The sequence below is a fragment of the Lontra canadensis genome, unplaced genomic scaffold (genome assembly GCF_010015895.1).
Source record: "Lontra canadensis isolate GAN:19392208 unplaced genomic scaffold, GSC_riverotter_1.0 scaffold49, whole genome shotgun sequence".
Classification (NCBI taxonomy): domain Eukaryota; kingdom Metazoa; phylum Chordata; class Mammalia; order Carnivora; family Mustelidae; genus Lontra; species Lontra canadensis.
In genome coordinates this window covers 2325366-2340639 of record NW_022631043.1, presented here as the reverse complement: position 1 = coordinate 2340639, position 15274 = coordinate 2325366, and the positions used below count along the sequence as shown (strand labels likewise).

Sequence of the window (15274 nt, the reverse complement as noted above, 5' to 3'; positions counted from 1 at the left end):
AGCGCGCACACACACGCACACACAGAAGCACACGGGCGTGTGCACGCCCTCACTCACTCGTAGTCCGCACACGCACACACCCACAACCACCCACCGCTGGGGAGGAGGACACAGAGGACTTAGGTCAGACGGCACGTGGGTGGACACTCGCGGGCTGGCAGCCTGGTGTGCAACTTTGGGTTGGGTATCCTCTCGGCTCTGCCTGGTGGTCTTGGTGTCACCCCTGTCCTGGGAAAGCCACCCCGGAGATGGGGCAGGCTGCGGAGAAGTGTAAGGCATACTTCGCTGGGAAGGAAGGAAGGAATCCATGCTTCATGCTCAGACGCGAGTTTCAGAGGAGGATGGGCCTTTCTCTTCCCTTGGGCCAGCTCTGTCTCTCGCAGGGAGGTGGGGGAGCAGGTGGGGAGCAGAGGGGGAGAGGGGAGTCCTGGGGGAGCGGGGGCGGGACCACGGAAAAGGGAAGGAGAGAAAGTAACACAGAGAATGAGGACAACGGTAAAGGATACTGATAATAAACACGAAGGAACGGACGAGGTGGGCCGGTGGAGCTCGAGGTCAAGTCGGACGAGCGACCGCTTCTGCCGGCGCCGCCCGCCCCGCACCCTAAACGGACTTCCGCCGCCGCATCAGCCTGTGGTTGTCGGTAAAGCTATGTAACCCGGGGGAGATGGAGCTGATGGGGGAGGGGAAGAGGCTGTTTCTCAGTGTGCTTGGCGAGATCTCCTCGATCTTGTAGGAGATGGAGTGGAAGTAGTGGGGCGCGAGCTTGGCGCTGAAGGAGTTGTGCTGCGCGGCCACGCGGCCGCCGTGGTCCTGTGGCCGGTAGCAGGTGCAGGAGCACACGGACGGCAGGTCCGGCGCGTCGGCCTTGCAGCGGGGCCGGCCGGGCCGCGCGTCCTCGGGGATGTGGATGACCATGCTGTTGCGCGTCCCGGCCAGCGACGCCCTCTCCTCGGCGTCCCGCCGCTCGTCCTCGCTGTTCATGGTCAAGAACCTGAGGACCACCAGGTTGAGGAAGGCCCCGATGACCGTCAGCCCCACCAGGATGTACATAAAGCTAAAGGCCACGTAGAGCGGCTTCTTCTGCAGGGCGCCCTTGGTCTGCAGGGCCACGTAGTCCCCGAACCCGATGGTAGTCAGCGTGATGAAGCAGTAGTAGTAGGCGTGGAAGAAGCTCCACTCCTCGCACTGGGAGAAGGCGGCCGCCCCGATGCACAGCGTCCCCATGCAGGAGAAGAAGCCCACGGTCACCATGTTCTCCATGGACACCTCCGTGCTGCGCAGGCCGCAGCACCGCTTGATGCGCTTCAGCAGGTAGCGCACAAAGGTGTTCATCCGCTCGCCCAGGCTCTGGAACATGACCAGCGTCAGCGGGATGCCCAGCACCGCGTAGAACATGCAGAAGGCCTTGCCCGCGTCGGTGCCGGGGGCCGCGTGCCCGTAACCTGAGGGGGGTGGAGAGAAACGGAGAAGGAGTGAGGAGCGCTCTGGGAGGCGCGCGCTGCGGTTGGCCTTGGCATTTCCGCAGGGAGGGCGCTTGGGCATGCCGGTGAGCTGGGAGGGAGAGAGAGGGGAGGACAAGGGAGGGAGGCTGGGGTGGGAAAGGGGCCGGGGCGCTTCCATGGGGATGGCGTCGGGGACTGCCCATATCCTGGAGGAGGGGGAAGAGAAGAACAAAGCAGTTTAGGGGTGGGAGGGGTGCTCTGGGGCATTTCATTTGGGGGCAGTTCAGATCAGAGGAGCGGCACATTCTTCTCAGAGCAAAACAAAGATTTTAAAAGGAAAAGCAGCATACTCACTAATAAGCCGCAAAAGTAGTGAGTCCAAGGGAGAAAATTAAATATGTCCACCGTGGATGGACATTACTGTTGCATACCAGGCTCTGTGTGGGGTCCTGGTCCTACAGGGCCTTATTCTGACCTCCTAACAACCCTACAAAGGAGGCATAATGGGTCTGACACCAACAACAAGAAAACTAAGTTAGTTACTTAATAGTAGGATAACTTGAGTCCTTCAGGACTGGGATTTGAAACCAGTTTTCAAGCACCAAGAATGAGGCTTAGAAGCAGAGATTTTGAATCAAGAGGAGTAACTACAGAGTATGTAATATAAACACCATGAGGGCAAAGACTTGTATCTGTTTTGTTCACTGCTGGATCCCCCACACCTGGAATAACACATAGCATGTAGATTATTTCTTTAATAAATGAAGGAATACAGTTGCACCACTGTGATTCTTAGGAAAGAGGGAGCAAGTAATCCTCTAAGAACCACACAGGTATAAGTGCTTTTGAAATTCTTCATGAAACTTCGAAGCACATCACTTCATTAATCCCCTACGTCAACTGTGCAAAGTTGAGTCCATATTCCCACCCATTCAGAATGAGGACAGGGTGCTAGAAAGGTGCAGTTACCCCCCAGGAATCCTTCAACTACTTAGTAATAATATCAGAGCCGGGATAGGGTCTGTACAACATGGCTGGAAGAACATGAGACTCAGTAAGCTCTAGATCAAGTTCTGGGACTAATACTGTGGAGAAAGGAAGGAAGGAAGGAAGGGAGGGAGGGAGGGAGGGAGGGAGGAAGGAAGGAAGGAATCAAATCACAGGCAGTATTTGGACCAAGAGCTTGAAAGATGAACATGGCCTTCCAACATCTCAAATCCTGCCCCATCAAGAAAGGCTTCCCTGGTGTTACCCTAGGCCATATGCTCACAGGCTCCTAGTCCTTTAACCAGCTGTATTATCTCGGACACCAGGCAACCTCTTCCAACCCTAGTTTCTGTTACATGGGATAATAATTTGCAGGTGGGGTTGTGCAGATCTGCTGAGTCAGACAGCACCTAGTCCAGGGCCTGGTACTCAGTGGGCAGGGGGGTGGAGGTCTTGGGATCTGGTTGGTCCCTACAGTCTCCCACAGGAATCTTCATCTGACTGCCCAAGGCCACACCTCTCTACCAAGTCTCTATCACTGATGGTCTGTCTGTCCCTCCCCTGGCAGGAATTTGTGCCATGTCCTACCCGCCCCAGGGTCCATACTCTTACTAGAGAGATGACATCATTTGTTTGCCTCCAAGATGTCTTCTCTTCATCTTCTCTGGTCCTCAATCCCCCTGAGCCATCACTGACCTCCAGCCTCTCAAAAACCCCATAGTCCTTGCAAAAAAGGAAAAATGAAGTTGGAGTCAGGCCAGAAAGGATAGAAGAGGGAAACAGAAAGGTAATGGGGAGAGTGATTAATGCAGCAATAGAAGTCCAAGCTGAAGAACAGAGAGCAATACAAATTATCATAAATTCTGAGAGCCTCAGACACCTTCAGGAGAGCATCAAAAGGCATCCCAGAAGGAAAAGAGAAAAGACCAAAGAAATTTGAATAGCCAAAATTAATCAAATTTGGTGAAAGACACAGATTTACAGATTCAAGAAGCCCAGTGAACTCCAAGTAGGATAAACACAAAACCACACATCAGAGTCAAACTGCTGAAAACCAACGAGAGATCCTAAAGGCAGCCAGAGAGAAACAAGGTATCACCTGGAGAACAATTTGAATACCTCTTCCTTCTAATCATAAATAATGGGGGCCAGAAAATGGTAGAATAACATCTTCAAGGAGCTTAAAAAAAAAAAAAAAAGACCATTAACCTGGAATTGTCCATCCACAGGAAATATCCTTTAAGAATGAAGTCAAAATACTTTTTTACATTCAAGAAAACTCGTTACCGGTAGATCTGCACAGAATAATTACCAAAGGAACTTCTTCTTCCTAGAGGGAAATGATACCAGATGGAGGCTTAGGTCTTCAGGAAAGAAAGAAGCACATCTTGGTAAACAAGAGGGTTTATATTTATACAAAATGCAGGGGTGGGAATCCCACTGTATCTCCAGAGAGCTCACCTGCATAGCTCATACAAAAGCCAGATGGAGGGTGGAAAACGGCAGGTGGTTGGAAACTGACTAAGGTGGTAATATTAGCTAGCAGATCCAGATGTGATATATTTTCTAGAGAAAACCAACACAGCATTGACCAGGTCAAAAACTGCACGTGGGGTGCCCAGACCGCACCCATTCCTGCCAGTAGTGATGTTCAGAAGCAGTTTCCTTCCTATGGCTGGACAGTGGTATGTCTGTAAACCCCGTGTCCGGTCACCTGCCATCTGTCCTTCTGCAGAATGAACGGACTCCATCATTCTGACGTCCCGTGGTATATCTCACTGCTCCATTACAGTGGGGTCATGCCTTAGTGAGGTGTGTGCATGACAAACTGTGGGAGGTAAACACCCCAGAGTTCCAGGCCTTCCACATGAATACATCTACGGCCCTGTGGTTTGGGCCCAGGAGCATTCTCACCACAATGGCAGACCAGTTGCTAAGTGTGCGACGCTTCCCGGAAAGAGACAACGAGGCAGGACGTCTTCAATTTCCCCATCCGGATGCACCCACCTCCTCCCTGCTCTCTGGTTTCCAGTTAGTTGGTCAGGAGGTCAGAGGAAGGGAGGAAGGTGAGGACCTTGGTGACAAGTCACCCCTACCAGCAGGCTCACAGCTGCAGTCCACAGTTGCAGTGACTGTTCCCGGACACACAGACAGCTCTGTGTCATTGCTCATCCAGAATGCCACACCCTCCCGGGTTGCTTTCCCTCTACCAGACCCACACTTTCCAGAAGAGTCTATAAATAGCTTGCTGATTTCTCAGATTGAGAGTGCTACTTCCTGCAAAGGCCCTAATGAATATACTCCGTTTTATTGTGCACTGGATCTGCTCACTGTCTCTGCTCGGACACAATGCAGCAGGCACTGCGTGTGGACGGGTCTACACCTATCACATGTACACACAGAGTATGCCTAAATTGTGCGATACACAGACGTCGCATCTATGGGTACTTTCTACAGAATATATACACATGCCTTTGGAACTTAACAGTATATGAGCGGGTAGAGGGACACAGGCACCGGGAACATACAGGCACACACACCATGTACATTACACCAGTACCTAAACCACATACACAATACAGCCACAGCGCACCAGCCTTTGTGGACGGACGGCGTGCATGTAGTACATGTGCATATGCGCACCGACGACACTCGAGGCACAGGGTGTGCACAGACGTGTGAGCTGCAGGGAATGCTGGTACATACTTATCATCCATGAGCGTACATCCTGCCTACAAGGTACCGGGGTCAGAGGAGAGCAGCAAAATGTACCCACCCCAGACACGGGGAGGACTGCCTCTCCTTCCCCAGAGGACAGCAGGGTACAGATCTCCAGTGGTTCTCGCAGAACCTGTGTGACAACTCAGGTCCTGAAAAGATGAGGCTTTTCATCCGCGAATGGCTAGGTGGACGCACTCTGGCTTCCCTGGGTTGGGAGCCGTGTTCATCTGTTCCAACGTTTTCCATTCAGACGTGTCTAGACCACTGACGGTGTCCCAGGCCCTGTGCTTGTCACAGGGGATCCACAAGGACTCCTTTCCCCCCAAATCCTCTCAAGGGCCTCCAGCCAGCCAGCCCATGATGAGGGCCCTCCTAGCGCCCAGGACGAGGGGGCCTTAGATGGAGGTTGAGGGCATGGGTGTCAAGGCCACGGAGGACCCCCAGGTGGACCTGCCTGTTCTTGATCATCTCTATCCCCAAACCCCACTTAGGACCAGTCCTGGGAGTCCAGGAGCTATAGCTACATCCCCATTCCGGTCTTCCCATTAAGTCTCCAGGCCCCCCAGGCACCAGAGCAAGTTCTTCCTCCACCTCTGAGCCCTACAGGGGCAACGTAACCTCAGGAATCCCACCTAGGACAAGACCGTTGGTCCTTCCACCACTGCAAATGAGTAATTCATCCTTTTGGCAAAGCAATGTCTAACCATGATTTACACAGCGTTCAGAAGGCATGCACAGGGCACAGAAGAGCTACAGAAACCACATCATCCCAGATGGAGGCCTCTGGACCAATGCCGTGTGACTTCGGCAGTGTCCCTCAATTCACAGGTTGGATGTGGGGGATGAGGCTGAGAAAGGGAGAGGAGAGCAGCTTGTAGTCACCCTGCAGGGGCTGGGGCCGTCCTTCCCCAGCCCTGGGCCTGGCAGCCCTGCAGGCGACCAGCGCTGACCAGCACGAGCATCACCCCCAAGCCCCACCAGCTGGGCCACCGTGTGCACAGCTCCCTGTACCCAGGGGACGCAGCAGCTCACAGCGTCCATCCACACCAAGCTGTGTCCCCTCCCCCGCTTCCTGCTGATTTTTCTGCGTGTGCAGGATCACAGACAGACTTGCTCATGGCCCCCAGTGCTGGCCCTGATAGGCTGCTTGGGTGGCCACAAGGGGCCAGGTCCCCAGGGTTGGGGACCGCTGACCAGGATGGTGACTGCACAGACAGTCTGAAAAGCAGTCCCCAGTGCTGCACCCCAACACCATGCTCCCCAACATCCAGGACACGGGAGCTCAGACGAAGCCCCCAGGAGTCTGTCTGAGGGGCTGCCCCATCATCCCACCTTCCCCAGGCTGCCTCCCTCACCCCTGAGCACCAAGTGTCACCCCAGCCTCCCAAGCCCTGGCAGGCTCTGGCTCCCATCCTTCCCCCCAGCAGTGTTTGCGCAGGGCCGTGGGGCTGGCCAGGAGGGACTGGAGTGGCACTGGGTCAAGTGAAGGCCCCGCCCTAGAGATGCTCACAGGTTCCTGGCCCCACACTGGAGCTGATAAGGACGCAGATCTGAATCAAATTCAAGGGCCCATGGTGCCCTGAGGCAGCAGAGTCCTTGTTGGACGGACCCCAGCTCCTGAGACCCGGCTTAGCTCCCCTGAGTGGTACGGCCAGAGCTTGGAGCCCAGGAATTGTGCAAGGCGGGGCCAGGGCTTGAATGCCACCTACAGCCCTCCCCAGGCCAGGCCCTGTGTGGGTTGCTGGAGAATCAGGAAGATACCTGACCACCAGCTTCCAGGGAGGCGAAGCACAGTGCCTGAATCCTTTGCTTTGCCTGGTACATGTCAGAGGCCAGGGAAGAACTGAGGAGCACCCAGCTCGGCCTGGGACATCAGCTTGGGGTTACTGCCTCTAAGGAGCCTTTGGGGTTTTGACGGATGAACAGGAGTTTGCTCAGGCTGCCCACCCCAGCTGGAATGCAGCCATTTGGACATTGCTTCGTGCGTCAGGCCCCGTCTTGCTCTTACCAATCAGCCCCTCTCCCTGGGCCTGGACCCTCTCTGTGAGCAGGGGGCAGGGCCCAGAGCCAGGCCTGAGCCCCAGGATCCTGGCCCCCCCACCAGGAGTGCTCAGGGCAGGGCAGGCAGAGCGGGAAGGTGGAGCTGGTGCAGGTGCTCATGGGGAAGAAGCTTTAGGAGAATGGAAAGAAGGCCCTGGGCCCTGTCCCCCAGGTTCCAGCACATGAACCCCCACTCCAGGACGGTGCCCCTGAGCTAAGCCCAGGAGGGGCGGGGCTGGGGCATTCTAAGAGCTGCAAGGTTATTCGTCATGAGGAGGCGTGAAGTTGGTGCTGGAAAAGGCCGGCCTCCCCATACTCAGAGGGGCAAAGCGAGGCCCCGAGGCAGCCACGCACCCCAATGCCACACAGCAGGCCAGCAACGGGCTTTCAAAGCTTCACATCTGAAAAGGGCCAACGGACTATAAAAACAATAAACCCCGCTTTGAAAAGCTGTCTGTGGGCTCTGCTCTGCCCCTGCCCCGTCCCAGGATGCCTCAGTTTCCCCATCTGTGAAACAGAGCAGAGAGATGAAGCTGCAATGAGAAGCAGGCTCTCGTCAGATCCCCAGGTCCCCTGCCTGCGACCAGCTGTGTCCCCAAATTCCTGGGGGGACCCCTCAACCCCAGGTGATGATACCTGGAGGTGGGCACTGAGCGGGGCCAGGGGCCGGGGTGGGGCCTGGGGCCCTCCAGGGCAGCCCCACCCCCAGACCACACTGCTCTGACCCACAGACACTAAGCAACCTTGCTTGAGGATCCCAGCTGAGGCCGCCATGGGCCAGGCCGTTGGCAGGGGGTCCTCCCCTTCCTTCCTCCCACTGCATTCTGGCCAGATCGTGAGCTCTGAGGGCAGTACTGCCCACGCCTGATGCACCTCTGAGATCCTGGAGGACTGCACGGGGGAGGCATGCGGTACTGAGACGGATGCATCACCAGGCCAATGGTTTCTGCCTCCCGGGCTCTGCCTGGGAAGTACGGCCGGTTCTGAGCCCACCACTGAGCCCAGGGTGCCTGGGACGGGGGGCAGCTCTGTCCAAGACATTGTCTCATCCAGCTGATTTCATGGCCCCATCAGTATACTTGGCCGGCCTCCCTGACCTGTCCTGGGGGAGGCTTGCTGAGAAGGCCCACGTCTCCTCACGGCAGCTGGGTGACAGATAAAATGAAGAGGCCCCAGCTTTCCAGAGGGGAGCGATACAGGGACGGAGAGTCAGAAAACTAATCATTTCTATTGGGTCTGGGGCTCCCCAAAGAACCAGCCATGCTAGAAGGCAGCCCTCCCTTGCAAGACGCCCTATGGTCCTGGCTGGCTCCTACTAGACTTTCCCGGAGTTGACAGCCACCAGGTAGGTACGAGAAGTTACCCAGACCTTGCTCCTGTTCTGGGCAGTGTTTCATTAAGGATGCTGTGAGTGTCCAGCAGGCGCTCTGCACTGGGAAAAGTAAATAAGGTAGCTGGGCACTGTGGGTCACGGACCAGCCTCGCTCCTGACACGCTGGTGCTCAAGAACGGTCTGTGGCTCCCTAGAGCTCCCTGGGGACCTGGGCCCATCAACAGCGAGCCTGAATGACTTCCCCAAGCTTAGCACGACACAGCTGGCCAAGCTTCCCTGATAAGGACCACCCCTCCCCGAAGCCCTGATGCCCCGGCCAGAAGAGATCAACCTACCTCTGAATTCCCACTCCAGGACACCGCACTGGAGGGGACAAGACTGGCCCCCAGCATGAGGCCAGCTTAGGTTGGAGACCTGATTCTGCCCTTCAGGGGCCCTGGGTGGTCACCTCTCTCCTCAGGCACCCTCATTCTCTTTTGTCAAGTTCAGGGGTCACTGGGCTGCTCCCTGAGTGACAGCGACATCCCAGCCAGGGCCGAGTGAGGGTGGTCGTGGCCGTCAGCTCCGGCCCAGACTCACCTGGGGTGGGGACAGATCGTCCTGCGGAGGGAAGGAGGTGGCTGTACACAGGCACTGGGCAGTGGGAACTCGCTGCTGGCAGAGAATGAAATATTTATAAAGGACACACAAGGTTTTTGTGCTGATAGGAATTAAAATAGGCGCATTTTCCATTAAAGAGTGACTCAGGGTGGCTGTGAGCAGGGAAGGGAGCTGCCCTCAGCCCCTTGTGCTTCCTGGCTGGCTCCCCACTTCAGAATGCAAGAAGCAACCCACTCATCCTCCCTCCCACGGCCCTGGTCTTGCTCAAGCCCCCGAACGAGCGCCACATGATTATTAAGACCCAGGTGTCTGCAAACACCGAAAGGAAAATGACTCATGGGGCCCTTGGGGACGGAGAGGTGGAGAGCGGGCAGGAAGGGTTCTCGGGAGGTTCCTGGGTAGGGTCTGTAACTCCCAAGTTCTGTATCAGGCGCCATCTGCCACTTACTGACCATGACCTTGGGAAAGCCACCTCGACCCTCTAAGCCAGGGCTTTCTCTCTGGACTACGGAGTAAAGCAGTCCGTCCCAGATACTACAAAGCTTGTCCACGTTCATCAGAGAGGGATGCCCCTTGGTGCAGCTGCCCCACGTGGGGTCACCCTTCTTGCAATGTAACAGAACTGGGTACCACCACATGACCTTGGACTTACGTGCAGGTCTCCCCTTCAACCTAAGAGGGGCTAATGCTTCTTGTGGGCTCTGACTGGGTTGCCAGCTGAGCCCTGAACCCATAAGCCTTTTGCTCTTTCCTGACAGAGTAGGAGGGTGCTAGAATGTGATGTCCGGAGCCACTGAAGTCATTTCAGCACCATGAGGACGAGTACAACCACAGAGGAGAATTCCCTAACCTGAGGGACGGGATGTATCACTCCGCCTGCGTCTGCACCCAGCCTAGAGTCAGCCCTTCTTACAGTCAGTCTGCTCCCCAGTAAGTCTCCGGGCCTCAGCCAGTGTTTTGATCACGACCGGTGAACTCTCACCTGCTCTACACCTTAGCCCGACCGCAAACAATGAAGAGGGGTTTTGTAAGGACAACACAGCCCTCTGCCGTCCACACGCCCTGCACCTAAAGTGGCTTCTCTTACAAGCGCCTTGGGTCATCTGCAGGGAGACGGTGGGGAGGGGGTGAGCAAACCAGTGGGAGGGTGGACGGCCCAGAGGACAGCTCGGGCCTCTGAGAAAGCAGCTGCGCCCCAACCCATCCACAGGGCAGAGGCCAGGGCGACCCAACTTCCTGACTTTTAAGGAGAAGCTGGAAATACCAATTTTTTTGAATGTGGAATCTAATTGGTATCTAATTAGACATTTTAAAATGTGGCACAGGCCAAACAAAATTAAACAAAATAAAACAGACCATCTGTCTGTCTAAAACCGAGGTCGTGATGCTCCAGAAATGGGGGAAAAGGAGACAAGAACCAGAGGAGAGAAGGCAGGAAAGGGGAGGCAGGAGAGCAAGTGAAGGTCAGTGAGCCCCACCACACGTCACTGCCTCCCACCCTCCCTCCGTGGCCCTGAGCCCACTGGGGCAGTGACCACCAGTCAGTCCACTTCACAGATGCACAGACCAAGGCAGCAAGAGGTGCCGTTGCCCGGGGCGGCACCTCCCCACGTGGGCCGGGGCCAGCCCTGCCCCACACAGACGGGAGAGCCACACCGAGGCGGGCACGGACCTGCCGGGTGACCACAGCCCCTCCTATAATGCCCCGTGGGGAGCTCCACTCCTGAACGCGGGGTCCCATTCCACAGACGAGAACAGAGAGGCTCTTCACCCAGACCCTCGCTCTCCAAGTGCCAAGCCCTCAGCCCTTCTTGGAGCCACGAGGCAGCCCCGGAGACTTGCTTATTCACAGGTCTGGCACCCTGTGTTCTCTGGAGGAAAACCTGGCAGATTGGGGGTTTTCTTTAATGAAAGAACAGTTCCCTCGTATGCTTTTAAAATTATTATTGATTTTCCAAATAGTTCCCTTTTGGTCTCCCTTCATTTTACGTCTTAAGGGGGGAAGGGAACCTAAAAATTTATTTTTGAAAAACAGATAAGCTTATAAGACATGGACTTCTGAACGGGAGCTCACGACAGGCCTTCCTCCTCCTCTGCCCTGTGCGAGGGCTGGGCAGATGGGACGCGGGGCGCCCGGGGAGGACACAGCCCGAGCTGGCCACGGGGAGCCTGCCACTCAGCACCGCTCCCCGGCGCCCACTCCCACAGCTCAGCGGACACTGCATCATCTCGCTCGTCTGTGGTCACCCCAGGAGCGCCTCTCAGACCGCGGACGCCCAGAAACCCCAGCCCAGGCTCTTCCTTCATGATATGAGGATCCAGTCCAATGAAGTGTTATTATCCCAGTTTATGAATGAGGAAGCAGCCTGGGCAGCCCTGTGTGTCTCCCTAAAACGTCCCTGCAAGGCGGGAATCGGGCAGCTTGGGGGCGGTGGGGACAGGTGTATGCAGGGGACGCTGCTCCAGACCAGAGGCGCCCACCTGGACCTCAGTAGGACGGGAAGCTGGGCTTCACGGTGGCTCAGCGGCCTTCTCTGCTCTCAGTGCAGAGAAATACATTCTTTAACAATTATTGTTAGCAGTTCTGAGGTCTAGAGCCCAAAGAGTTGAAAGCAAGTCTTCAAATACTTGTACCCCGCGTTCACAGCAGCGCTCTTCACAACAGCCCAGAGGGAGAGACGACCCACATGTCCACGCGTGGATGAATTGGTGAGAAAATGCCGTCCCTCCCTACGATGGAATATTGCTTGGCCCTGAGGAGGAAGGCTGATCCGACCAGGGAAGGACGTGCATGAGCCCGGAAATACTGTGCTAAGTGGAAGGCGCCAGACACGAAGGACGCATACAACGGGACTCCATTCCCGCCAGGGCCCAGAACAGGCAAATCCACAGAGGCAGGAAGTAGACGAGTGGGGGCCCGAGGCTGGGGGCGGGAGGAGGATGGGGTATGGAGTGTACGCCTGCGGGGCCCGGCGTTTTCTCTGGGGATGAGGAAATCGTCTGGGAACTAGACGGAGGAGGTGGTTGCACACTTCCACAAATGTACGAGACGCCCCTGGACTGAAGGTGCTAACAAGTGAGTTTTGTTGTATGAATTTTACTTCAATGAAAAGAGTAAAGAAGCCACTGGTTTTAAAGCAAAGCTCTTCCTTCTTTCTACCTGGGGATGAGGGAAGGGGGGAGTGGCGGAGGTCTGGGGTCTGTGGGGTTCTGGAAGGAGGCGCTGAGCTGGCCACAGGCTGGGCACAGGGGCTGGGGGGTGGCGGGTACTGAGGCCACTCTGGAGAAGTCTAGGTTCTCGGTGGCATCGCCCTCCCTGTGGGTCTGCTCGGGAGGGGCGGGGTGGGGGGCACGCAGACTTAACGCTGGCCCTCCATCTGAGGACCGCTCCCCTGTTGGCACCCGCAGTCTCTGGGCTCCCTTAACCAACCCCTGCTCAGGCCTCCGGACATGGGTGACAGACATCAGCCCTGAAGCAGCCACGGGAGACCTCGGCCAACAGAAGGCCCCTGGCATGCAGCTCTGGGAGCACGGTCTGCAGGGACAGAGTCGGTGCACAATGGCACCCTCCGACCCAGTGGTGAGGACCAGGCTGGGGGCAGCAGGTGGTGGCCCAGCCAGCTCCCTCCAGCCACAAGACAGGAACACACCCATCTCTCAGGGTGTGGGGCTCTGATGAGGCACCACCGGAGTCCCAGCTCTCACCGGGCCACAAGGGACACCCACGACACCATGAGGTCAAGGTCAGCCCCGGCCACTGGAAAACCCTGGGCCTGAACCCCAGAAGCATGGACCCTGCTCCTGGGAGAGGCGGGGGCCCTCCACACTCCAGACCACTTTGCGTCTGCAGAGACACCTCTGCCACAGATCAGAGAAGCGTGTGAGGGGCTGAGATTGCCTGGAAGCCTCCATCCCTCCCTCCATCCATCCCTCCGGCCAGGGCATCGTCCTGTGTCTGCACAGTCAGCCTCTGGTGCCTGCTCCGTGGACAGCTGGCAGCAACCAAAGAGGCACGGGCGCCCTCTGGCGGGCGCTCTCGGGCCACAGGGATGCGGTCCTGCCGCAGCCGGGGTCTCCCTGGGCCCGTCCAGAGCCAGAGCAGCAGAGGGAAGAGCCATTAATCCTTTCCCTGAAGGGACACGGGTCCTGGGCTGAGTCTCTCATCAGAAGTCCCCACCCGTCAATGGCAGAGCTGACAGGGAGTGACAGTCCTAATGAGGAGCCGCTGACCACAACCACCACGGCAGTGGACAGGCACTGGCTCGGCCAGGAACTGAGCTAAGTGCCTTAAAAACTCCCTCACTCTGGGGGAGGGGCTGCCCTCTGCAGGCGACCGCTGTTACCCCCCACCCTGCCCAGCTTCGGTGTGGAGATGCAGCTGTTACGCCCCAGCTTAGGTGGGGAGAGGTCCCTATCTCCCCCGACCTGAGCTCCTGCCACAGGCCCCTGAAACCACAACACAACCCCAGTCCCACTGCGGGGACGGTGGCACCGGCACCTTCCAGAACACGCTGGCACCTTCCAGAACACGCTGGAAGCCTGCCTTTTCCTTCCTGCCTCTTGTGACCCTTTCCAGCGAAAGCTCCCCCGCTCTTCTTTTCCTCCCTCTTTTTCCTCCCTCCTTCCCTCCCCACCCAGTACAAACCACCCCCCCCAAAAAAAGAAACTAGAAGAAAATGTGGTAAAACAAACCCACATTTAAAAAATGAAGTTCATGGGGAAAAGATACAAAATGTAGCTGACTTTTGAAAGTCTGTGGCCAAATGAGAAAACGTGAGATCAAGCAAGGCCTCACACCCATTCGTTAAGTAACAACTGATACGTCTTCTGTTTGACAGAGACGGTCTCCCAGGGCTACTTCACGCCGGATTGCACGAGAGGGCAGGAACGAGCGGAGTTCACACCGATCACACCAGAAAGAACAATGGGGAGGAACACGCAAAGCCTGGAATGCCAAATTGCCCTTGGCTCTAAGTGCAGGGGATCAAAGCTGGCGGCCACAGCCCCTGTGCTGGCAGGTCCACCACTCTGTTCAGACACTCCCTGCCCTGCACCGGATGGAGACCTGCCCTCTCCAAGGGCCCTTCATGCAAAGGCCACCTTCTCCAGGAAGGGTCTCTCCTCCTCACCTCGAATCCCCAAAGGACCTCGGGACACACAGGGCTCCAAGTGACATGGGATTATAGAGCCTGATGCCAAGACCCTCATCCCTCATCTGTGAAATGGGCATGATTCAAGCCGCTGAAGACAACAGGGCCTGGAGCAAAGACAAGGTTGCACGTCTAGAGCTGAACACGGTCGATGACAAACATCTGTGCCCCTCGGACACCTCCTGAGCTGACTGAAGGTAAGCGGTGTTGCATTTGTGTCTTTTCAAATGAGGATTCTTGAGCTCTGGTGTTCACGGGGACTTGACGGCCTGGGATCTCAGGACCGTCTGGGTCCTGAGCCAGGAGGGCTGAGGGCCTGGGACTCTGCCTCTCTAACTGGGTCCTTGGTGCAGGGCTGCTCCGTGGAGCTCCTACCGTGCAGGAAGGGCCTGCAGAGACCAGGGCACAGCAGAGCCGGAAGAACCAAACTCGTTCCCTGCTCAGCACCCGCGGGAGCCTGACGGCAGCAAACCCACTTACAGGGCCTCAAGTGTGGAGAGATGCTCATTTTGTCAAGAAGCAACAGACGCGGGTGGGTTCCAGCCCCGATGGCGGGCACCCACCCACATTCGTGACCTCTTCCTGCTCCTGCACACACAGCGGCCCACACTGTCCCCTGCACACAGACACGGCCGTATGACTCAGTGCTAGCGGCAGGGTTCCGGCCTGGCCCATCAGCAGCGGCCTCACGATTCTCTCCACCCCCCTTTCCTGTGTCTCTCCCCTTTCCTCTCTGTCCACCCCCTCTCCCTCTCCCCGCCCCTCTTTCCCTGAAGATGCAGAGGACTCGGGATCTCGGGAGGACAGAGCCTCTGGCTGGCAGGAGCCAAGGCTCCTGAATGAGCACAGGGAACAGCGCCATACTGGCCCGCAGCAACTGCACGGAGAAATGTCCCTTGTACCATGTTGAGCCCCTGAGACGTGGGGACGCACCGCAGCACGTCTCACAGTAAGAACTTCATAGATGTTCCCTTTCACCAGCTTAGAGGCTGAACCCC

General features: G+C 56.7%; 1 protein-coding gene across 1 annotated transcript in view; it reads right to left on the bottom strand.

Annotated features, from left to right (window-relative positions):
- Window positions 1-407: 407 nt before the first annotated feature.
- KCNK9 (potassium two pore domain channel subfamily K member 9) overlaps window positions 408-15274 on the bottom strand; it is a 74269-nt gene continuing 59402 nt past the window's right edge. Inside the window, exon 2 of the mRNA XM_032873480.1 lies at window positions 408-1445. Within this exon, the coding sequence (XP_032729371.1) occupies window positions 604-1445 (842 nt within the window). The 3' untranslated portion in view covers window positions 408-603. The remainder of the gene's footprint in view (window positions 1446-15274) is intronic.